Source organism: Monopterus albus, unplaced genomic scaffold (genome assembly GCF_001952655.1).
Source record: "Monopterus albus unplaced genomic scaffold, M_albus_1.0 scaffold90.1, whole genome shotgun sequence".
Classification (NCBI taxonomy): domain Eukaryota; kingdom Metazoa; phylum Chordata; class Actinopteri; order Synbranchiformes; family Synbranchidae; genus Monopterus; species Monopterus albus.
The window spans coordinates 219,928-243,880 of record NW_018127970.1 but is presented as its reverse complement, the minus strand read 5'-3'; the positions used below and the strand labels follow the sequence as shown (position 1 = coordinate 243,880).

Sequence of the window (23,953 nt, the reverse complement as noted above, 5' to 3'; positions counted from 1 at the left end):
ACAATATTTTAAAAGTTTTTTTTCAACAGGAAATAAATTAAGGCATCAACGACCCTGACAAGAAAAGTTAATGAGGAAAAAGACAAACTTCACAAAAGCTCTGCTGTAGAAAAGTTTGTGTAGACTCTGAATCCGTTGATCGACTTCTGGCCTGTTTTGAATAACACAATCCAACATACACATACCTCTGTGCGTTGTCCTCCGGCGGTCCTACACCATATGGCCCAACCCGTCAAAGCAGAAGATGAGACCACAGGTCATTTCCTCTTTCTCTCTCCGTTATATCAGGCCGTGAACAGGACTCGGCCACCTCTGGTTGAAGGCGGTCTCGCACACTGACGCGCTGACACAACCTGCTGCAGCACCAATGCGGAAGATGACGCCTCCTCGCCTACTTCTCATACACTTCACCGCTTCTCTGGTTTGAGTCCAGGAAAAAGAACATCCATCCTCGGCATTTAATAAGGATTTGGCCTATTTTAGATTTGTGACGGGTCCAGAATTAAACAGGACAGACAAACTTTTTCATTATTACCAAACATTTTGAGTTAAAAATGTAAAAACGGTGATGTAAGTAACTAAGTACATTGACTCAAGTACTTTTAAGTACAATTTTGAAGCATTTGTACGTTGGTATTTCCATTTTATGCTACATCATACATCAACTTCATTACATTTCAGAGGGAAATATTGTACTTTTTACTCCACTACATAACTTAATCAGATTAATAAAATTAAAATCATAAGATTTTATTGATTCTCAGCAAGAAATACACAACCTACCCAGCAGTATGTAAAGTAATCCAATTGTAAGATTATAAGGCAGTTATAATTAGCTCCAGTTTTACCATCTGCATCATTAAATGTGATGTACATAGTGTTCTTTTACCTTTGGTACTTCAAGAATACTTTAATACTATTACATCTATACTTTTATTTAAATAAAAGTTTTACACTGTGGTATTGTTAGTTTCACTTAAGTAAATGGTCTGAGTACGTCTTCTAGCACTGTGTAAGAAAACACAGCTCCAAGTTACATCTTGACCTTGAAAACACTGGTTGACAAAGTAGTCTCCTTGTCACCTTGTGGGAGAAGGAGGAAAGGAGAATCTGTTACACCTACACAACAGGAAGTAGGAAAGGTGAATGAGCTGAATGAGGCACACCTGGAGAGGATAACAGGCAGGGAGTGGAGCCAGAGTGAAGGGGACATTAGATACATTTTAACAGAAATCACCCTGAGCTAAAGAAATATAACAGTAGCAGAGTGCAGAGGAGTAAATAAGGAGCAGAATGAAAGCGACTGTTTGGACCATTAGATGTTGATCTTTGTAGCGGGGCGGATGAAGAATCCCATTTTTTCCTCGATCTGCTTGGCTGCGACCTACTCCTTCCCCAGATGTAACCTCCTGAAAGCTAAGTTCTCGTTTCCTTCCACTCTCTCTCAGCACCCTGTCTCTCTCCTAGCCATCAGCCACTTTCCCTTGCACCCAACTAAAAATGCACATACACATGAATTGAACTCCCCTCAATCCTCTTCTGCAGCTCCAGCAGCTCCTTGCATCAGCACTCAATCTGAGTGATCTGCCCTCCAGCTGGACACTAAACACCTTCAGCTCCTCACTCTCCTCCAGCCGCTCCTCAGTGACATTCCTGCCCACCCCCTTCCATCTGCTTCTGAATCCGACATTTACAAACCTCCCCGTGGCTCCTCTCTGTGTCAAAGTAGTTGAACATGACATCGCTCAGAGTATTGCTCAGATGCTGGTACTGTGTTTGGGCTTTACATGTTGCAGGGTCAGAGCTGCCTCACCAGGCGTCCAGTTCCACACTGAGAGTGTTCATCATGTGCAGCTGCTGCAGCGCAACTTCTACGCTACGCTTAATATCTGCCCCAGTTGTGTTGGAGTCCCACTGTGTCTCAGTCAGGGAGGAGGTCTTGTTCAGATCTTGGTAGTTCACGCATTTCAGCTCACTGATATTGTTCTGGATCTGCTGGATCTCCAGATGGATCTGCTGGGCCTTATGCAGGACATCATCAAGGTCCTGGCCAGGACCTGATGCTGCTGCTGGTTCTTGCTCTGAAAGCTCCACTGTGCTGAAACCCTCAGAGTCAGTCTGCACCTGACGGAGGTGCCTCAGTGCAGCCCTATTCAGGAGTAAGTGTTATAGGTAATGGATGGATGATCGGTCCATCATCATCATCATCATGTAAAGCAATGAGTCCCAGGTGAGGAGTCAGGACTCTTCCAAAGAGATATAAGACAAATTTGAGCAGTCTCAAGCTGACTAGACCTGCAGCATTAACAGATTTTGTTAAGCTGTAAACACCTAAAAACTAAAACGCAGTAGTTGCATGAAGCAAACATGTACTTCTAGTTTTGAGTTTCTCCAGAGGGCAACCAAAGGTGTCTTAACAGGGCCGGGCTCAGTCAAACACATGATCTGCTACAAAAACCAGGGACATGTAAAGATTTTGTAATATGCACAGCAGGTATGAGCGTTTTTCTCCCTCTCATCCTCAGTAGCACGTAATCTTAGATGAGCGTATTTGATCTGCCAGGACATTTAATCTTGTTGCTGACTTGCCAAACAAGTTTTCAAGCAAGGACGTCAAGTTAGTCTTTTTTTTTTTAACAAGATGACACATTTTTATATGAAATTTGCATAAAAAGGGCCTAATTCAAAGCTTTTTCATCTGTTCAGTAATTTACAACTGGGTTTTGTGTAGCTGATTTAAAATACCCGAGGAATATGTAAAGCTATAATGAGAGCTTGTACGGCTGCTTGGAGGTCTTCTTCCCCTTCTGTAGCACAAGCTGGTTCTTCAGCCTGTTAAGCAACGTGACAGCTGCAGAGAGTGAATGATTTTTATTTATTTAGAAGTGTTAATCCTTGTCACTGATACGCCAGGTAAAGAGCACAGATATGTAGAAGCAAAACTTTCTGCATTCCTTGAGTCACGTGGAGTGACGTGCTGTAAGGTGAAGTTGAACCTCTGCAAAAGTACTGATGCTTCTGCATGTATGTTTACATTTTCTCTATTTTCAGCGCAGCTCTTGGTCTAGTTAGACATAAAAAAATAGTATATATAACATACTGGAAGAGGGCTTGACAGGAAAAACCACCAACTGTCAGTCATGCTGCCAGAAGAAGAAGAAGAAGCTGAAGTATATTTAAACTGAAAAATGGATGTTTGATGTGTGATGTTGTCTAGTCATTTCCACATCCTGCGTGGTTTGTATGTGATTAGTAAATTCCACAGTCTGAGTCACACTGGCTTCAATTCTCATGGGGGATTTTCTCAGCAAAGTTTGATGTGTCAGTCAGCTGCAGACTCGCACTCCTCCAGTGTGCAGCCGGCACGAATTTTAAGAAGAGGAAAACGGCATGAATGAAACAGGTAGAAGCTGAGACATCCCACAATAAACCACAACACAGGCAGCAATCTTTGTTTCACCTCCAGCACATTGATACAGTTTACCTGTTTGTTTTCTACTTTAGAGAAGAGTATGATCAATCCCAATAATTAAATTAAGGTGTTAAGATTAAGATTAAGATTCAAATTCATTTTAAAAAAGGCTACACAATAAGACATGCTGAATTTTAAAGTAAGATTCAAATTTATTTTAAAAAAGGCTACACAATAAGACAGTGAGCAAACTTGAACCACCAGATGGCAACAAAATGTAAAATCATTACATCACAACATGCTTATGCTGTGGTGGAAAGTCAAAGTACATTTTATTTACCTACTGTTTTGTAAAGTACAGTGTAGTTTAAGTACATTTTGCTGATCATACCTTTTGTACAAATAGAATTTAAAATGCGTGATTATTTTTTTATAGCAGCAGTAGCCAATTTTTGATTAAATAAGCTTTGTGTAATTTAAGATGGTTCAATGGACTTCAGCTGCTTTTATGTCACATAAAAACTGGAAACGTGGAGGTGCTATTAATTTATATTGCCGAATGCTTTATTGAAAAACTAAAAGCGCATGCGTGATGTCATATAGGACACAAGCCACACGGTGGCAGCAGAGTATCGTGTTTTATCTGTTGCAGCAGTGAATTTCAAGCGCACCACATCTGTGGGTACCCAGCAGCCGCAGCAGAACTAATTCATAAGAAGTTTGACCAGACTCTGAACAGGTTTCATTAGCAGTATAAACAACCTCCCGCTTCACACACATCTGTTATCATGGCCATTCAGGTTACCATCTTTCCACAAATGCCTAGCCCATATTTTTGCACCTATGCATTAAATGTTTTCCCAGAAAATGTCATTAACCAGTGTAACATTGTCTGAAACGTCCCTCTCGACGCGTATGAGCTATGACTTCCTATCAGGGACATTGCGGTGAGTGTGACCCGTTTTCACGATGCAGTGAGGAAGAGCAGAAGAAGGGGGCACCTCCATATCAGCGCAGACAGGGTCGGAGAGAGAGACAGATGAGCTGGAGTCCAGTCTGGCTGCTTCAGAGGAGACACACACCCGCTATGTCCCCAGATGCCTGGAGCAGGTAAGTCATGCCAGTTATTAGACACACTCCCCTTCTTTAAATGGGATCCTTTTCTTAATACTGGTCGAATATCCCGTCAGCTCTGTTAAGCTTCATCGGGGGCATGATTGCGATTCATGTGCGTGTTAATGGCGATGTTGAAAACGTCCTATGAATGACATAGGCTGCAGATGCCCGATTAGAGGACAGGAGACATCTGTCCAACAACGATTCAGACCAGTCATCGTCTTGTTTGTGATGTGAGAGTGGTAAAAGTTGCAGGTTGAAATTGGGGATCAGCTGAGATCCTTTGCTGTCTGTGGTGCTGAAGCTCAGCAGCTCTGTTCTAGTCATACGTCTTTATTCTAGATTCAGCATTTATGTACTTAAAGCTCATAGGTCTTTCCTCAGTTTATAGAAAAGGCTCTCCCGTATATTTGCATTTTTTTCCTATATTATGTACAGAGAATCCGTTTTTATTACACGTAATCTGTGACCGAAGAACAGATATTTAACATCTTTTTGCATTTTGGAGGGCTATGATGTGATTGACACAATGGAACAACAGTTATACAAGACAAATGAATGAAAACTAAGGGGCTGCAGCCAAGGGTCAGATACTAAATTAGGAAGCTGCTCAGATGAATAACTTCAAACTTGTTTTGCACCACTGAAGTACAAGATCGACCTTGACTTTAACTGTTTTAGTATATATTGTTAATTAGGTTATATGTTTAGTTTCTATTTGTGTTTTATCACAAATCACGCTGTATTTTTATTTTTTTTGGAAATATTGGTATTGTTCACAGGTGAACTGTACTACAAGTGCAATCAATAATTACTCATTATGAGTTTACTGTCATAGAAACCTGAGAAACTAGAAAATATTTACATTTGTGAGGCTGAGAGAAGTGAAGTTTTGGGCATTTGTGCTTCAATTTTTAGCAAAATTAATGAATGAATCATCATTAACCTGTTAGTTATTGATTTACTATAAATTGATGGAACAATTAGTCAACCAGTCATTTCAGCTCCAGAGTACTAGTTTGTTTCTGGGCACCCGAGGAGATAATGAAACTGCCTGGGGTCAGTCAGGGTTAATCAGGTCATGTCTCTAGTGGTTATTTTCATCATTGATTAATCTGCTGGTTTTTGTTGTTTTTAATTTTATTATGAGTAAAATGCCAGAAATAGTGAAAATGTCCATCACTATTTGAACGTGACATTTTCAAATTACTTGTTTTGTTTAATCAATAGTAAAAACAAATCAAAAGTTACCTGGTTTGCAATCAAAAGCATTAAATCCTCATATTTGAGAAGCTGGAACAAGAGAATGTTTGTTTTTTGTTGCTTTTTTTTTTTTTTGCTTAACAATGACTCAAATGATTATAATGAAATGAAAATAGTTGCCGATTACTATTTCCATCCATTTTCCAAACCGCTTAGTCCCAAACGGGGTCATGGGGGGCTGGAGCCAATCCCAGCCAGCTGCGGGCGAAAGGCAGGGTACACGACAGGTCGCCAGCCCATCGCAGGGCCAACACACAGACGAACAACCACTCACACACACAAGCACTCCTACGGGCAATTTAGAGACACCAATCAACCTATGCTGCAGGTCTTTGGACTGTGGGAGGAAACCGGAGTACCCGAAGAGAGCCCACGCAAGCACGGGGAGAACATGCAAACTCCACACAGAAAGGCCCCAGATTGGCCGGGGCTCGAAACCCAGAACCTGCTTGCTGTGAGGCAACAGCGCTCAACTGTGCTGCCCCGATTACTATTTGATCAGCTAATTCACTGATCAACTAATCATTGCAGCTTTCGTTACATGTGTGGGAAAAACAGGAATGAATGTTCCTTGTCTCTCCCACAGGGTGACAAGACTGGAGGAGAAGCGGCTGAGTTAATTGCCATTGTATCCAGTAGAGGACTGGTGGACCTTGATCATGGCCAGGTGGACGTGATTCTACATTCAGCAGCTGTGGCACAATGTTGAACATGATTTACCTGACTGCCATAAGCATTTTGTACTTGCCCATTTTACTGTTTGAGGCATTTGTTCTGTCTAAAGGCAAGTATGAGAGGTCAGTGGTGCCGACTTCTGCCTCTCGCCTGGTGGCAAGGATGGACGGGGATATTATAATCGGCGCCCTCTTCTCTGTTCACCACCAACCCTCAGCTGAGAAGGTGGCAGAGAGGAAATGTGGGGAGATCCGTGAGCAGTACGGCATCCAGAGAGTGGAAGCCATGTTCCACACCTTGGATCGAATTAACTCGGACCCCTACCTCTTACCCAACATCACCCTGGGCTGTGAGATCAGGGACTCCTGCTGGCATTCCTCAGTGGCTCTGGAGCAGAGCATCGAGTTCATAAGAGACTCGCTCATCTCCATCCGGGACGACACGGACGGCTCTAGGTGGTGCATCGAAGGGGCACCTTCCAGTCATCCGCCGTCAACCAAGAAGCCCATTGTAGGCGTCATTGGGCCTGGCTCCAGCTCGGTTGCAATTCAAGTCCAAAACCTTCTGCAGCTGTTCAACATCCCTCAGATTGCATATTCTGCGACCAGTATCGACCTCAGTGACAAGACCTTATTTAAGTACTTCCTCAGGGTTGTGCCCTCTGACACCCTTCAAGCCAGGGCCCTCTTGGACATTTTGAAACGATACAACTGGACCTATGTGTCTGCAGTTCACACAGAGGGTAAGACACTTCTTTTGTTGTAGTGTTGTACATCCATAAAATTGGAGAGGCAGGTGTTTAAAAAAACTGAATAATCAAAATTGAATCGGCAGAGGCTGAGGTTCAGAAGTCAGCAGGAGGACAAATGAGAAATTAAAGCCAACACACATTAAAGAAGGTCCATTTAGAGAATGAGAATCAGCAGTGGCTTAATCAGATTATGTATTTCTTTAGTATTTTGCTGCAGCAGTGGACCTGTAGACTGCTATTCTAACAGCAGGTGGCTGCAGACAGTCAAACCCATTCACATGACATTAGTATACTGTAAGAGAAGAGGGTCTTCTCTGTGCTCTATTGTGAGGTCTGCTTTTTGTGTTGAATGAAGGTTCCTATTCATTTCTCATTTGCATATTATCAAGACAAAAGTTCAGGCTTCTTTTCTTCGCATGCTTTTCCTTGTCCTGCCTTCCTAAAGCCAGCGTGGTCCAGGTTGATGAACACTGCAGTGTCACCATAAAATGTCATTTTTACACACACCTTTGTGTCTGATTAGAAAAATTACACTACACTACACTACATTACATTTGAGCACAGATTATAATAATTGGTGCTCCTCCCACATGAGCAAGAGTCAAACATGATATGCACATTTGATATACCCATAAAGCAGCTGCTGCTAATCTGTCCTCTGTTTTTGTACCAAGGGAATATGAGACAGATGTGTGGATGAGCTGAGGAAAAAAAATTCTGGTGAGCCTTCTTTGTTCACTGTAATGAAGATCTGTACAGTGGTGTGAAAAAGTGTTTGCCCCCTTACTGATTTCTTATCTTTTTGCATGTTTGTCACACTGTAATGTTTCAGATCGTCAAACAAATTTATATATTAGTCAAAGATAACACAAGTAAACACATCATGCAGTTTTTAAATGAAGGTTTTTATTATTAAGGGAAAACAAAATCCAAAACTATAGAGCCCTGTGTGAACAAGTGTTTGCCCCCCTGTCAAAACACTGGTTTATCGCACCTGAGTTCAATTTCTCTTGCCACACCTGTTCGCAATCAAGAAATCACTTAAATAGGACCTGCCTGACAAAGTGAAGTAGACCAAAAGATCCTCAAAAGCTAGACATCATGCCGAGATCCAAAGAAATTCAAAAACAAATGAGAAAGAGAATAATGGAGCTCTATCAGTCCGGAAAAGGTTATAAAGCCATTTCTAAAGCTTGGGGACTGCAGGGATATTTTGGTACACAGCAGAATTCATGGTTCCACTTATCACAGCATGTCTTCCAGGGCCTGAAGCAGCAAAACAGCCCCAGACCATCCCACTACCACCACCATATTTTACTGTTGGTATGATGTTCTTTTTCTGAAATGCGGTGTTACTTTTACGCCACACATAATGGGACACACACCTTCCAAAAAGTTCAACTTTTGTCTCGTCTGTCCACAGAGTATTATCCCAAAAGTCTTGGGGATCATCAAGATGTTTTCTGGCAAAACTGAGACGAGCCTTTATGTTCTTTTTGCTCAGCAGTGGTTTTCGTCTTGGAACTCTGCCATGCAAACCATTTTTGCCCAGTCTCTTTCTTATGGTGGAGTCATGAACACTCAGCTTAACTGAGGCAAGTGAGGCCTGCAGTTCTTTGGATGTTGTTGTGGGGTCTTTTGTGACCTCTTGGATGAGTTGTCGCTGCGCTCTTGGGGTAATTTTGGTCGGCTGGCCACTCCTGGGAAGGTTCTCCACTGTTCCATGTTTTCGCCATTTGTGGATAATGGCTCTCACTGTGGTTCGCTGCAGTCCCCAAGCTTTAGAAATGGCTTTATAACCTTTTCCGGACTGATAGAGCTCCATTATTCTCTTTCTCATTTGTTTTTGAATTTCTTTGGATCTCGGCATGATGTCTAGCTTTTGAGGATCTTTTGGTCTACTTCACTTTGTCAGGCAGGTCCTATTTAAGTGATTTCTTGATTGCGAACAGGTGTGGCAAGAGAAATTGAACTCAGGTGCGATAAACCAGTGTTTTGACAGGGGGGCAAACACTTGTTCACACAGGGCTCTATAGTTTTGGATTTTGTTTTCCCTTAATAATAAAAACCTTCATTTAAAAACTGCATGATGTGTTTACTTGTGTTATCTTTGACTAATATATAAATTTGTTTGACGATCTGAAACATTACAGTGTGACAAACATGCAAAAAGATAAGAAATCAGTAAGGGGGCAAACACTTTTTCACACCACTGTAGGTCATGTTAGCAATAAAATGAGTGCTCTTCATATCGGATGTGATCGGCAGAAAGAATAAAGTCTGAATACTTTTCCAGCTTTTCTAAGTAACTGTTGGGTTTATCGTTGATGAGGTACACTAGTTGACTGTCTCCGAATGTCTGAACAGGCAACGGCTCTCTCCTCATTCTCAGATACTGAGGTCACCTTCACCCTGTTTGCTCCAGTTATGATTCCATAAAAAGAAAGTCAGGGGACATAAGTGAGAAGCGTGTTTTCAGCAAACCTTTTCTGCATAATTTTAATTTTACAGAAAGTTTGACATTTAAACTGTTTGGAGTGAATTGAAACCCACTGAACTCTGTCCTCGCTCTTGTCAGTAAAATTCCCCTGACACTTCCTCCTGTCTTTCTCAGGTAACTATGGAGAAAGTGGGATGGAGGTGTTCAAAGAGCTCGCCTCACAGGAGGGACTCTGCATCGCCCATTCTGACAAGATCTACAGCAACGCCGGCGAGAAGCACTTTGACAGGCTGCTGAGGAAGCTGCGGGAACGTCTGCCTAAAGCTCGAGTTGTCGTCTGCTTCTGTGAAGGCATGACAGTCCGAGGGCTGCTTATGGCCATGAGACGGCTCGGAGTAGCCGGAGAGTTCCTCCTAATCGGCAGGTTTGTTACACGTCGCTTTCCCACAAGGGCTTTTAGCTTTGTCTGTCATGGTTTGGGGTTTTTTTGGGCATAAAAATCACACCAAACTATTCTTCAAGATGATGAAAACAGTTATTTTTCTTTGTGCTGCTGTTTTATTTAAAGTTTGCAGAGTTTTCGAAACTTTAATTACAATAATAATGTGGACATTTTTTAAAAAAAAAGTAAAAATCATCACATTTTTCATAAAGTCAGATTTCTTTCACATATATTGTGATAATGACAGTAACTGTAGCTGAACAGACAGACCTACATGTACCACAGGGCCTATTTAGTGTTTTAGTTTGCCCAGTTGTAACTGTAGATGTTAAACTTTTGTCCATGTTGGCTTAAAAACTGACTAAGAGTTCTTTTTTAACTTTGGAAGAAGCAGTTAATGTACCCATGTCATCCAATCAGTAGCTGTTCTGGAGCTTACAGTCATGTTATATAACATTAAATTGTCATATCTTCAGCTCTTTATGCTGCATTTATTGATGATATTTGTGGTGATAATTAGGGTAACTGGCTGACAACAATTTCACAGAAAAAAGCTACCTTTAGTAGCTTTTAGTCATTTCACGTGATCTTCAGTACATAGTTTGCTCAGCTGTAATTGCAGGTGTTAAAAAAAAGTCCATGTTTGCTTAAAAATTGTTATTGGAAGTTGATTCTTGACCTTAGAAAAGAAAAAGCAACTGACAACTTGCCATGAGGTCCATTTTGTAACAATCCAGACAAATGACACCACGCTTCTGCGCCAAAAATATAAACGTTAGGTTTCCAGCTACACTCAGGATGGATGGTGTACACAGAGTTAATATGGAGACAAAATATCCTTTTTTCCGACCAGGAGTAGAGCTCCTCTGAAAGCAGAAGATGCTTTGACTCAGGCTCAGTAATGAATAATGCATCCATGCAGCGAGCTTTCTCGCTCCCTGTCAGATCACAGGCAGGCTGCGCTAATATGGGACAGCACCTCCAGCAGAAGCTGGGGAATGTGGAGTACTGAGCATCAAAGCTCATATAAGCACTTGTACAAGACGTTCTCTCTTTATGGAGTCTCAGCTCACCTTAAGTCCTGTTAGGAGTTGCTGCAATAAGGATATGAGTCTACGACTGTGAGTGGCTCACTGATGCCTGACTGCTTTATTCACAGAGTCTGATGAGAAGGAGTCAAAAACTGTTCTCGCACCCCAAATGATGAAATGCATATGTGAACAAATTAGGATGTTTTAAAACCTAAACTTGTTTGCACCAGTTCCACTTGAATTTGTACTATTGTTAAAGTCTCCGTGGAAGAAGAGCAGTGAGAGTTTGGTAGAGCTGTGTGTGTGTGTGTGTGTGTGTGTGTGTGTGTGTGTGTGTGTGTGTGTGTGTGTGTTCTAGGTCAAGGAGACTACTGAAAAAGGAAGATGCTTTTTAGAGCAGTGCAGTAAATGAACACACCCCCAGCCTGTGCAATGGGCCAATGGAAATGCCTGAGGTGCTGGTCATCAGCCATCTATCCATCTTCTGCTGTGTGGAGGATGAAAGAAATGGCTGTTCTCACACCACAGCTCCCACACATCTCAAACAACACAAAACTAATTTGGTCACCTGTCAAGCGAAGCCCCACCGCTTTGGAAATGATGAACGAATATGTCAGTTTTAGAACATTATGTTTGATAGAACACTTGCAAATATCCATCTATCCATCCATTATCTGTATCATTTATACTGAAGAGGGTCGGGTGGGGGTTTGGAGCCAAACTCAGCTGATAATAGGGTGGAGGCGGGGTCCGCCCTGGACATGTCGCCAGTCTATCACAGGGCTGGCATGTAGACACATACCCACACTCACTCCTAGGGGCAATTTTAGAGTCACCAATCAACCTAAGCTGCATGTGTTTGGGCTGTGGGAGGAAGCTGGAGCACCCGGAGAGAACCCACACAAGCACAGGGAGAACATCCAAACTCCACACAGCTGGGGCTCAAACCTGGAACCTTCTTGCTTGCAAACAGTTGACTCCTAATTCATTTTGTCCTGAAAAATTCTTCCCTGAAGATGAATTAATCATTTACAAAAAATACTCCCTGATAGGGTTTCCAGTAGTGTCTTTGAATAGTTTCTCCTTGACCTAAATTAAATTATTCATAAATCCATGATATCAGATTTGGATTATAAATGTGTGTGTGTGTGTGTGTGTCGACATCAGAGCTGTTCTGTAGGTTTTTGGCACTTGGAGTGTTGGACTGGAGGGAGTGTGATGCTGAGAAAGCAGATGGCCAGGTAGTGTTGATACTGTCACACTGGACAGTCATTGTCAATTCACTGTTGAGGTGCCAACCAAACTAAACGTGCTGCTGAATTTAGAAGTCTGGTGACTGTTATTTTCATCCTGCTGATGAACTGGAATTTGTGCAATACTCTGAATCATTGTATTGAGAATGGTACAATTCAAAGATTCATTGTTTTCTGATTTAGAGCTTCTTGGCCATTTCGGTTAGATATATCTATGATAACTATGCCTGTAAAATCCCCAAATTATTTAGAAACAGGAGTCTACAGCCACACTGAAGCTGTGCAGGACCATTGTCTAATATCCTTTGGAAATTTGTTCCAGATCTGATGCACAGAAACTAAATGATCCTCCTCTCTGTTTAGTTTGCATTATGGGAACAGTTAGTAGGCATCAACCTGATGCCCTGAGGGGCTTAAAGGGTGAGATTTACCCCAGCAGCAGAACCTTCAAGTCTATTCTCTGACACACTGGAATATAGTGAAGAGACCCGAGAGTTAGTGTGGTGTGCTCAGCCCTTCTGTTGTTATTCCAGCGTTTCTATCCTTTAACAGATTTCTGACTTAGATTTAGGTTTTCACACACAAAGATAAGCTCTAACATTAGGCTTTTTAGTTTATTCCAATAGAGAAATTGTAAGGGTTAATTTCAGTGTGCCATCACCTTCTAGGTAGCTGTCTCAATGCCAAATCATCTTAGGATCTTCATACTTAAAGCATCAAACAAAGCTTGATGTTTTGTGAGATAGTCAGATGCGGAACCGACTTTCCAACAGCCAAGCAGAAGATAAATATGAACTATGACCAGTTCAGCACCAACACAAGATCACACCTAAGAATCAGAGTCTGTGCATGAGGGTAGGAGCTTGTTTCTCTCCAGGGCAGATTGTTCGCTGCAGTGCTAATGTGTGAATCATCAACGGACTTGTGATTGTGTCTGTGGACTTTTTTTCTTCTTTCGACAAGTACAGTGAGCACTCCGCCCCTCGGCATGTGAGGAAAACAAAATCAGGGAAACAAACAGAGAAGGTCTCTGCTGGATTCAGCCTGAGCCTCATTTATATGGGTACCTTTAACTGACTATCATTTTATTACTTGTTATAACTTTATACAAATGTGTTGGGTTCATCCTGTTTGACTTCAGACAAGGGTTAAAGGTTTAGATTTAAAACCTAAGTGGAAAATCTTGTATATTGGAAATTAAAAAGTTCCATGAAATGTTAAAATCTGGACACCTAGTGTCTATGCCATTTTTCTGTCGAAGTGGTTTTGAGAAGGCTTGTTAAACCAAAATCTTCCAGAACTCTTAGCCCATACACGAGCATGTAATCAATCGATTTGTAGTTTTTGCCCTACTTTGACTTACTGCTGTTCTCAGGGTGTTTCCAGACCAAAAAATATGTTTTCCACTGCTTGATTTAAAAAAAAAAAAGTCTCAATTTGCAACTCTTGTTTATTATATAAGAAGGTGGAAATTTAAATGTTTGCCACCCTTTGGAGAGACACGGGTTATAAAAACTTTATTTTTTGTGTGTAAAACACCAAAAAGTTACACTAATGGAGATAATTATAATAAATGTTCTTTAATGTTCTTTTCCACAAAATCAAGCCAGTACCAGAAGACCCAGGCCACAATGAAAACACAACTACACATAGTGACAAAAAACTAAGACAGAACAAGAAGAAAAAAAACACAGTGACCACTAACAGCTGTCCACCAAAGTGAAGTGAGAGCCATTGTTCGAGTTGACACAGACTTCTTAAACATTAATTTTGTTCATGAAGCACATAGAATATTTATGCATCAAGTGATTAGTGAGCCTTCGCACATCTGGAAATCACTCCTGAAAAAACAAGGATATAAACTACCACTTGAGTTTTTCCAAGGTTGTCATGTAGAAAAGATGCACATTTTGGTTCTGTGACTCAAATGTAATCAGCACTAATCGGGCTTTCTTTCCTGTAGTGATGGCTGGGCAGACCGAGTTGAGGTGGTGGAGGGATATGAACAGGAGGCTGTGGGCGGCATCACTGTGAAGCTACAGTCTGAAGAGGTCTCCTCCTTTGACCAGTACTTCCTGAAGCTCAGGCTCAGCACCAACAAACGCAACCCGTGGTTCCCCGAGTTCTGGCAGTACCGGTTTCAGTGCCGCCTTCCTGGACACCTGCAAGAGAACATGAATTATGCACGAAACTGCTCAGGTAGCTAAACAGCTTGTCAGTTTTTGTTGTTGTTGTTGTTATTATTATGGTTCCTGCAGTTTTTCTGGTTTACATTTCAACACCAGTGTGTACATGAGCTTGTCTTGAACTGTTCTGATGTGTGCAATCCCAAAGTTCCTGTAAACTGGAACACAGGGTAACATTCTCTCCAAGTCAACCCAGTAACACTTTTTTTTTCCATATTGTTCATTTCTGTGACACTTGCCTTTACAGAGGATGATGATCTAGGTAAATTAAATCCTTTTCTTTTACAAAGGAACAAAGTAAATGCATTTGCTTAACTTCTTGGTTTCTTGAAACAATGCTCAACTAGCATGTTTCCAAAATATATTTTTACGTACTGCTCATGTTTCTTTTTTGAAAATACAATCTTGTATATTTACGTTTTCAATTTCACATTATTATATATTATTTTATACAGCATTATTCTGATTAGGATCTCACCACTGCTTTGTTTTCTTAAGATCCCCTTTTGAAATAATTTTAAAATGTATTGAAAAACGTAAATATAAAAGTTTTTGCACGCCGCAAAAAACAAAACACACAAAAAAAGGCAGTTGTTTTAGCTTTCAGTTGACAGTTCTCCAGATTCTTCTTGTTTTGGCTATTGCATCTTTCTTTCTGCAGTTGTTTTAATCTTTTTCCTTTGCAGCATTTGCACATTATATATAAGAACAGAGCCTCTCCTTTTTTGTTATGCACATTGGGCTTTACTTCATTCTTACAAAGCATTGTGTTCTAATAGCAGTTACTAGAGTATTTATTTTAGTCTCCTAAGTAGAGATCAAGTTATTGTTTGTTGTCCTGTCACTTTTATAGTATTGTATTTTATTTGTTATTTTTTATATATTTTGTTGATTTAGAACTTCAAGACGGTGAGTGAAACCCCTCTGAACGGACCCATAATGCTCCTCACTTTAGAAATATACATAGAGGTTGACTGATATTAATCCTTAATCTCATGTTGGGATAATTTAACCACCTTGCTAATCTCCATAATTTATAACTACTATATGTGAAATTAATTTCAGTTAACCTCTAATATATGAAGCTATTGGGATGTTTGTTTGTTTTTTGCACTGCAGTGAGAGCCCAACAACTGGGTCTTGTCTGCTCTGGCTTTGTGCTCCTAAACCCTTTCTTTCCTTAAGACAGTCGTCTAAAACAGCCCAATAACATTCGAGTGAGATGGTAACTGGCTGATCTGGCTTATGTTGCATGTAGCCACAGAAATAGCGAGATGTTTTACAATAACAACACATTTTCTGCTCCATTTTATTCTTTTGCTATACAGTTTAATTCATGTAATAGACAGAGAAGGTTCAGTTGTCATGCAGTTGACTAATCTCAACATGCAGCAGTATGCCCCCTGCTTGCATGCTGACATCATGACGTCATTGCATCATGAGCTCCCACAGCTCAGTGAATGAGCCGAACAGCAACGCCAAGGACCTGTTAAACTAGGTCATCAGCAACAGTTCCCACTGGACACTGACCCAGCCGCTGCCCATCTGAATTTACTGTTTGTGCTTGTTTGCACAGGGGGTCAGTTTCCCAGCACTCCTTTTTAAATGATCATTACTTGATTTACAAACAAACACCAGCAATGGGGTGATGCTTATAAAGATTATCAGCCTCCTGTATCATAGAGCTAAATGTTAATGAGTGCAGTGGGTGAATCCTACACAGAGTTTAGAAAAACAGGACAGAACTGGAAGTGGAACACAGACTGTATACCTCTGCCAAGGCTACAAAATCTTCACATTTGTTCATTATAAAAGCAACTTTTCAGAATTTTAAATGAATCGGCGTCAAATGAAGCATTGTGAGATTACCTTTTTTTATTTATTTTACAAAAATATAATTTCCACAAAGGTAGAAAATATTAAAATATGAATTTTTTTTTCCAAAAGAAAACCCACATCTCCACCAAAAACTTTATGTAAAAGGCATTTTGAGATAACCTGTAAGATTCAGTAACAAAAACACAATTATTTTGTGTTGGTTTAGGTTATTTCCTAATGACTTACAGAGGTCCTCACAACTGATAACTCAGAATTCTTGAACAATGGAACTGACTTTCCTGGTAACATGCAGAGCTATGTAACCTTAGCATACACCAGCTATATGAGCTAAGATAACGATAATAGGATTTTTTTTTTTTATGAGATTCAGGTGATACAGATGTTAAAGGGAAACTGAGGAGTGCAACATAATTTTCAGTCTTAATAATCATAATACACCTTGTTTTACTTTTTTAGATAAAAAGCCATAGGTGATGATTGCTTTCTTGTAAGTGCTAATGTAAAAGTATACTTTCTTTACATGTGTGAAATATGGATTTCATACTCAAAATGGATGATTTTAGGGGCCAATAGCTAGAGGTTATTTGGTGGAAAGAAGAAAATGAAAGTTGGATATTTTGCCCTGGGGAGGTATTAAAAATCATCTACTTCAGCTTGTTTTAACATTGTTTTACAAAAGTGGATTGAATGCATGGTGTGGCTCATTGACGTTGATTTTAACACAGAACTAAATAACATGCTTACTCTGCTTCTAGCTTGCATTACACTGAATTGATAGGGTGTGTTTGAACGTAACAGTGTTTGTATCCAAGTATGAATCATTTTTGTCTGTTCACTTATCGTGTATGTCTGAGGAAAACAATGTAAGCAGAAGACAACAGATCCAATTGCATGAAAATAGTTGGTTTGGTTTTCTGCTTGAGGAGACACAGTGTCAGTGGCACAGTGTTTTAGACTGACTCTAATTGAATCTCCACTCCTGAATGCAGAAATGGATAGTCTTGCCATGGCAACACGGTTCCTTTGAAGCCATTTTCTTAGGCTTCTAGTTCTTTTAAAGCAGTTTCCCGTTGAGGCAAAGTGGCGTGTAGTTTGCTGCTTTTGTTCAGAGAATAATGACAACAGTGAATCTGTGAGCACCCTATCACTCCTTTGTAATATGTTACATCATGCTAGAGACACCCGACAGTGTAGCTACAATCTAGAAAAGACACATACTATGCTACTGCTTGCAGCAATCAAGCTCTTCCTGTAAAGCTTTTCCTTAATAAAATTATCCCTGAGGTGAATGCTTACCGTTCTTTTATGTGTGGGCAGGTTATGAAAGTCTGGAGGACAACTATGTTCAAGACAGCAAGATGGGCTTTGTCATTAACGCCATTTACGCCATGGCCCATGGGCTGCATGACATGCATACTCACCTCTGCCCTGGCTATGTGGGGCTCTGTGACGCCATGAAGCCTGTTGATGGGAGCCACTTACTGGACTTCCTTCTTAAGACGTCCTTCAGGGGCGTTTCTGGCGAGGACATATATTTTGATGAGAACGGTGACTCGCCTGGCAGGTAGCACATATTTCCATTATGTCATTCTTGAAATACTATATAGAAATTGTTCAGATTCTTGGGTTCACTGGCGCTGTTTGTGCTCTCCAACCACTGTAATTAAAGCAGCATCAAGTAACCTAGACCCATTAATAACCTGTACCAAAACCTCACTGAAATTGCAGCAACTTAGCTTGAACTTTATCTCCATCATAAGTTTCTAGCCCAGCTCACTCCAAGTGAAACCTGTAATACACAATTCACAGTTCACCTAACCACGTGCATCAGTGAGTGTTTCCAAAAACGTTCAACCAGGGAAACAAGGAAAAGCAGTTTTATTTTTATACAGCAGGACCTATATACACAAAAGCAATTCAAAGCGCTTTACATGGGCAAAAGGAACCTTAACCTTAACAGCATTAAAAACCAGAATGAAATCAATTAGTGAAACCCTGCTTTTCAGACTGGCAATAAAAGGGGAACATTGCTGTATTGAGTTTGAATAATGAACTATTAGGACTCGAAATGAAAAACGTGTCATTTGAGGTGCTACATTTATTGTTTTCTCTTGTTACTTGACTGATCTGCAGTATAATCAGCATCATACTGTGCTTTTAAAATTGACTGTGTAACATAAAGTGGCCACTGAGTTGCAATATAAAACTGATGTTTGGGCAGATGATGCTGAATTTATGTTTCAGGAGGTGGTGAACCTCTGTCAGTGTGTATATTGTGCATAAATAATTTCAGAGAGAAATTAGGCCTACTTCTACAAACACTTCAGTTATTCTCTGATGACTATATTTATCTATTAATTACCAGCAGAGGTTTGAACTTAGTCATTTCAGGCCATGTTTGTAAAACAGTATCACTGCTATTATGAGAAGAGCAAATGTCTGGCTGCTAATATGGTGCATACACTAAGAAGTGTTTAGAGATTAATATAAACATGCTCAATTTTACAGTGTAGTTGTTTCAATGACTTGTTTCTTGTGCTTTTTATGAGTGTGCAACTGAAACTGCATTGTCTGGTAATATCTTGAAATTCCTCTTGACACTGTGTGTTGCACACCAGATAGAGCGACAGGGATAGTAAGCCAGAAATATCAGCACCTGGCAAAGTAATCCCTGAGTCACTAGTATCGATCAAGAACCTGTCAGCCCCCAGTTGATAAAGTATACTTTTTCTGTTTCAAGTGGCAGTAAAACCCTTATTTCCCCTTTAAGAACTGATCCAGCAGCAGTGAAAACCTGTACATTTGTGTCTTCCTCTAACTCATGGCTTTTTATCCACCATCAGGTATGAGATAATGAATTTCCAGCATGTGGGACCTGGTGTTTATGACTACATCAACACTGGCTCCTGGCATGAGGGCTTACTCAGTATTGATGATGACATGATCCAGATGAACCGCAGTGACATGGTTCGCTCTGTCTGCAGTGAGCCCTGTTCCAAAGGAGAGATCAAGGTAAAGCACGTTTACCATGTTTTGACCATACTGTAAGAGCACAGGTTGTGAAAAATCCCCCTGATGGTGTTTATTGTTTCGACTGGGTAAAAATATTGAAAAACTATCAGTATGTTCTCATGGATTTACAATGTTGACACGTCTTCATCCATTTAATGCACCTTTCTATAGTTTTTATTTACAGTGGGCATCCATTTTTCATGAAAACAAGCTTAGACCAAAAACAGGTGCAGGAACGTATTATTACATGTCTGTTTTGTCAACCAGGTGATCAGGAAGGGAGAAGTAAGCTGCTGCTGGATTTGCACAGCCTGCAAAGATAACGAGTACGCCCAGGATGAGTTCACATGCAAAGCGTGTGACCTGGGCTGGTGGCCTGACAAAGAGCTAGAAGGTGGGCTTGTCCTCTTTTACTCTTCACTTTGCTAACTGCTTTACTTCGGATCTTCTTTATACACTGCACCAGAGCTGGCAATGGACCAACTGTAACTTTTCAGGAGATGAGGAGATCAATACCACTTTGATATCTCCATGTTTAATATCAGGCTGCAGCAAGCGGCATAAAGACCACAGACAGCCTGACTCTTTCCAAAAGTAACAAAATCTTCCTTCCAGAACCTTTGAATCTGCAATAACTCAGCAGCAGAAAAGCCTAAACACAACAATTTGTGGTTTTATGGTGATTATACTGCTTGAAAGTGTTCCCAAAATGTTGCTTTCAGACACCAAAATATAATTCCTCAGTAAAATTCAGACAAGAAGCCTCATCCAATTAGAACATAAAAGGTTTAAACTTTAAACAAATTCAGGTTACTTCAGTGGCCACAGACTTGGTTCCTGTCGATGCTTTCAGGGATGAGGAGATTGTCTGGTCAGATAGAAAGTTAAGTTCCTCCAAGCTTCCACCACCTGTACCCAGTATAGATTGTCCTGCTACGGTTTTTGCAGCCGCTATTTCATAAACCTGTCCTGTCCTATTTTCACTGCTTTCCCATGGCACCTAGGAGCCATTCATCATCCTCACCATTTTATCTGACAGTAGCCCTGTTTCACTTACCACTTTTTTGGCCCACTTTCAAAGGCTTTCTGCACTGTTCAAAGACAAGTCACTTTCTTAATAACATCATCCTTCCTCAACACTGTATTCTTTTTAACCACAAGAGCTTTAGATACACACAGAAACGAGAAAATGTGGAGAACAGAGATGACATAAAAATATTCTTGTGCACTTTTCCAACCCTCCTGCTGTTCTCCAATTAATCATTAAAACATAAATAATATATTGAACAGAGGTTCTCAGCATAAAGCAGAAAGGAGATTTTCTTTGGATCCATAAAAGACGCAGTGATTTTCTTTGTCCTGCTGCATTGGCCCCCTCCTCTGCTGGCTGCAGCCCAGCCTGGCCGTGGCTCAGTAGAGAGGAGTTTATTTATAGTTGAGCTCACAACCTACTTTGAGACTTACTGTATTTTCTTGGGCTAAAATGTATTTGATTAATTTTGTGTCCATACAGTAAAGTTTTAAAAGTCTGAAAATTTTAATGCAAAAATCACTTTTAATTCATCCACTTTTCTTGAGATCTTTAGGACTCTACCAGGCTGATGCTAAAATGATAAATGTTTGATGAGTTGCTTTCAGTAGATTGTGGCTGAGTGTTTATTTTCATGTTTTTCTCCTCCTTTTCAGGCTGCGAGCCAATCCCTCTGCACTACCTGGAGTGGAGCAATCCAGAGTCCATTATCCAGGTGGTCTTCTCATGCATGGGCATCCTGGTCACGTCATTTGTAGCTTTCATCTTTGTCTTGTACCGTGACACACCTGTGGTCAAATCCTCCAGCAGGGAGCTCTGCTACATCATCCTTGCAGGGATCTTCCTGGGCTATCTGTGTCCTTTTACCCTCATTGCCCGTCCCACTGTGGCCTCCTGCTACCTCCAGAGGCTTCTTGTTGGACTCTCAGCAGCCATGTGCTACTCAGCTCTGGTAACCAAAACCAATCGCATTGCCCGCATCCTGGCAGGCAGCAAAAAGAAGATTTGCACCAGGAAACCAAGGTTCATGAGTGCCTGGGCTCAGGTGGTTATCGCCTTCATCCTGATCAGTGTCCAGCTCACCTTGGAGGTTACCCTCATTGTCATGGAGCCTCCTGAACCCATCAAATCCTACCCCAGCATCAGAGAAGTCTTCCTGATCTGCAACACCAGCAACCTTGGTGTTGTAGCGCCACTGGGTTACAACGGCTTGCTTATCATGAGCTGCACCTATTACGCCTTCAAGACCCGCAACGTCCCTGCGAACTTCAATGAAGCCAAATACATTGCCTTTACCATGTACACCACATGTATAATCTGGCTGGCGTTTGTGCCAATCTACTTTGGTAGCAACTACAAGATCATTACTACATCCTTTTCTGTGAGCCTCAGTGTGACTGTAGCTTTGGGTTGTATGTTTACACCAAAGATGTACATCATCATTGCCAAACCAGAGCGAAATGTGCGCAGCGCCTTCACCACCTCCGACGCTGTGCGCATGCATGTCGGTGATGGCAAAATTGCCTGCCGAAGCAACAGCTTGCTCAACATGTTCAAGAGGAAGAAGAACACTGGAAATGGCAGGTGGGTTCATTAATTGAGTCTGTGAGTCCTGCTCCTGAGGCACCTCAGGGATGCTGGTTTTACCGTTATTCCCTCTCAAAGGGAACCTGATGTGTTACTGTATTCACTTTTACAGGATCACTTGTAAAGTGTGATGGATATAGGTCAGTTCTCAATTCACACAGCCGTTCTAACCTTTGATCTGTTGGTAAAATTAAAACAAGCATCTCTCTGTGCTGAGGGATTACAAGTAGGATCGCAAATGCAGATTTCCATTATAACTTATAATGACTGACTTCTTAGATTTTGTGAAACACTCTACATACAAATGAACATTTTTTTTTACATGAACCAAAAATGCTGTTGTTGTCTTCACTTTTCTGGGTTCCTGTGAAGTAACAGTCATTTTTATTTTGTTCATAGTTCTAATGGAAAGTCTGTGTCATGGTCTGAACCAGGTGCAAGACATCCTCCAAAAGGGGATCATATGTGGCACAGACTGTCAGTGCATGTGAAGAGACAGGAAGCAGGTTGCAATCAGATGGCTGTCATCAAACCCTTAACTAATACCTACCAAAACACAGCACTGGAATTCTCAGACCTCAGCACTAAGACTTTGTATAATGTGGCTGAGGAGGATGAGAGTGACCCTATCAGATACAGTGTTCCTGACACCCCCCCAATGATGGCCCTCAGGCAAATGCCTGCCTGTGGCATGATAATAGAAGCGGGTGAAGAGGTGGATCTCTATGCCCCACAGCATCTGCAGAAAAATAGTATTATCCCCCAACATGCCGTCATGGACCACCTACAAGAGGAGGTGGTGGCAGGCAAATTCAACATCCCTGAGCTCAATGATATGATTAGCATGCCTGAAGTTGTGCACGGCGGTATGCACGGATACCACCAGGCCCACATCATTCAGCAGGTCCATGCACCTTGACCAATTCAGTGAGGAGCCTGCCTCCCCTTTAGAGGAGGAAGAGCTGGAGAATGAGCAGTTTGGCCTTCTCCATGGCTACATGTACAACCACCGCCAAATTCATGATGAGGAGGAGCTGGTTGACATCAGATTAGCTGTAGAGGGCCCTCTGGCACTGATGCCTCCCTCCCCCTTCCGAGATTGTGCTGCTCCTCCAATGAGCCCCTTTCCCAACTCACCGGTGTCTGAGTCAATTTTGTGTACTCCTCCAAATGTGGCATATGCTTCTGTCATCCTCAAAGACTACACACAAAGCTCCTCAACTCTGTGAGGGCACACGCTAAACAATGCCAGTTGTACTATATTTTCAAGTTTATAATGACTTGGACTGTATATGACGATGCATAGGAAAAAGGTTATTCTGTGGGCTGATGACAAGGCACAGCATTTTAAAATTCTTTTAGACGTTGTATACAATAGTGAAAAAAACTGCCAATGACAAATATATTTCTATGCTAACATAAGCTTTTAGGATAAAACAGATTGTTCTGAGACAAAAAAACTAAGATTGTGTGTTTATGAATTAATGTCATAGCTTTATTTGATAAATATTGGTAATGTAACAAGCAGATGAGTTTGATTTTAAAAGAGGCAACTTCATGGTGAATATTGTTTGTATGTTGTGCAAAACAATATAAGTTGACAAAATTTTAGAAAAATGTTTTCTTTTACATGTTTTTTGCTTTATCGGGAAAACACAGTGATGAAGTGATTCACTTTCTTGCAGAGGTGATTGAGATGAGATGACTAATGCATTATGTCCAAAACTATATAGTGGTACAGCTAGTTACCACTGACGTAGCTCAACATGAAGACTGAAAACTGGGAACAGCTTGTGTGGCTCTGTCCAAGGTAACAAAATCCATACAGCACCACCAGCCACAATACATGCTTTTACAGGGAGGTGCAGACACTTAAAGAAATCGCTGCACCCAGCCAAGACATAGTCTGGCACATT

At 41.0% G+C, this 23,953-nt stretch overlaps 2 protein-coding genes across 2 annotated transcripts in view; one reads left to right on the top strand and one right to left on the bottom strand.

Annotated features, from left to right (window-relative positions):
• The window catches only part of stx11a (syntaxin 11a), a 3,596-nt gene extending 2,533 nt beyond the window's left edge, over positions 1–1,063 (bottom strand). Inside the window, exons 1-2 of the mRNA XM_020607978.1 lie at positions 890–1,063; positions 186–418 (exon numbers count right to left, since the gene is read on the bottom strand). The gene's annotated coding sequence lies outside the window, so the exon portion shown is untranslated. The remainder of the gene's footprint in view (positions 1–185; positions 419–889) is intronic.
• A 3,110-nt stretch (positions 1,064–4,173) lies between these two features.
• Positions 4,174–22,670, top strand: grm1b (glutamate receptor, metabotropic 1b). Its single transcript, XM_020607991.1, has 11 exons — positions 4,174–4,522; positions 6,378–7,208; positions 9,832–10,081; positions 14,347–14,582; positions 14,817–14,831; positions 15,467–15,478; positions 17,726–17,972; positions 19,252–19,420; positions 19,688–19,814; positions 21,107–22,034; positions 22,472–22,670. The coding sequence occupies exons 2-11, from the start codon at positions 6,494–6,496 to the stop codon at positions 22,578–22,580; spliced, it is 2,808 nt and encodes a 935-aa protein (XP_020463647.1). The 5' UTR covers positions 4,174–4,522; positions 6,378–6,493; the 3' UTR covers positions 22,581–22,670.
• The last annotated feature ends 1,283 nt before the right edge of the window (positions 22,671–23,953 follow it).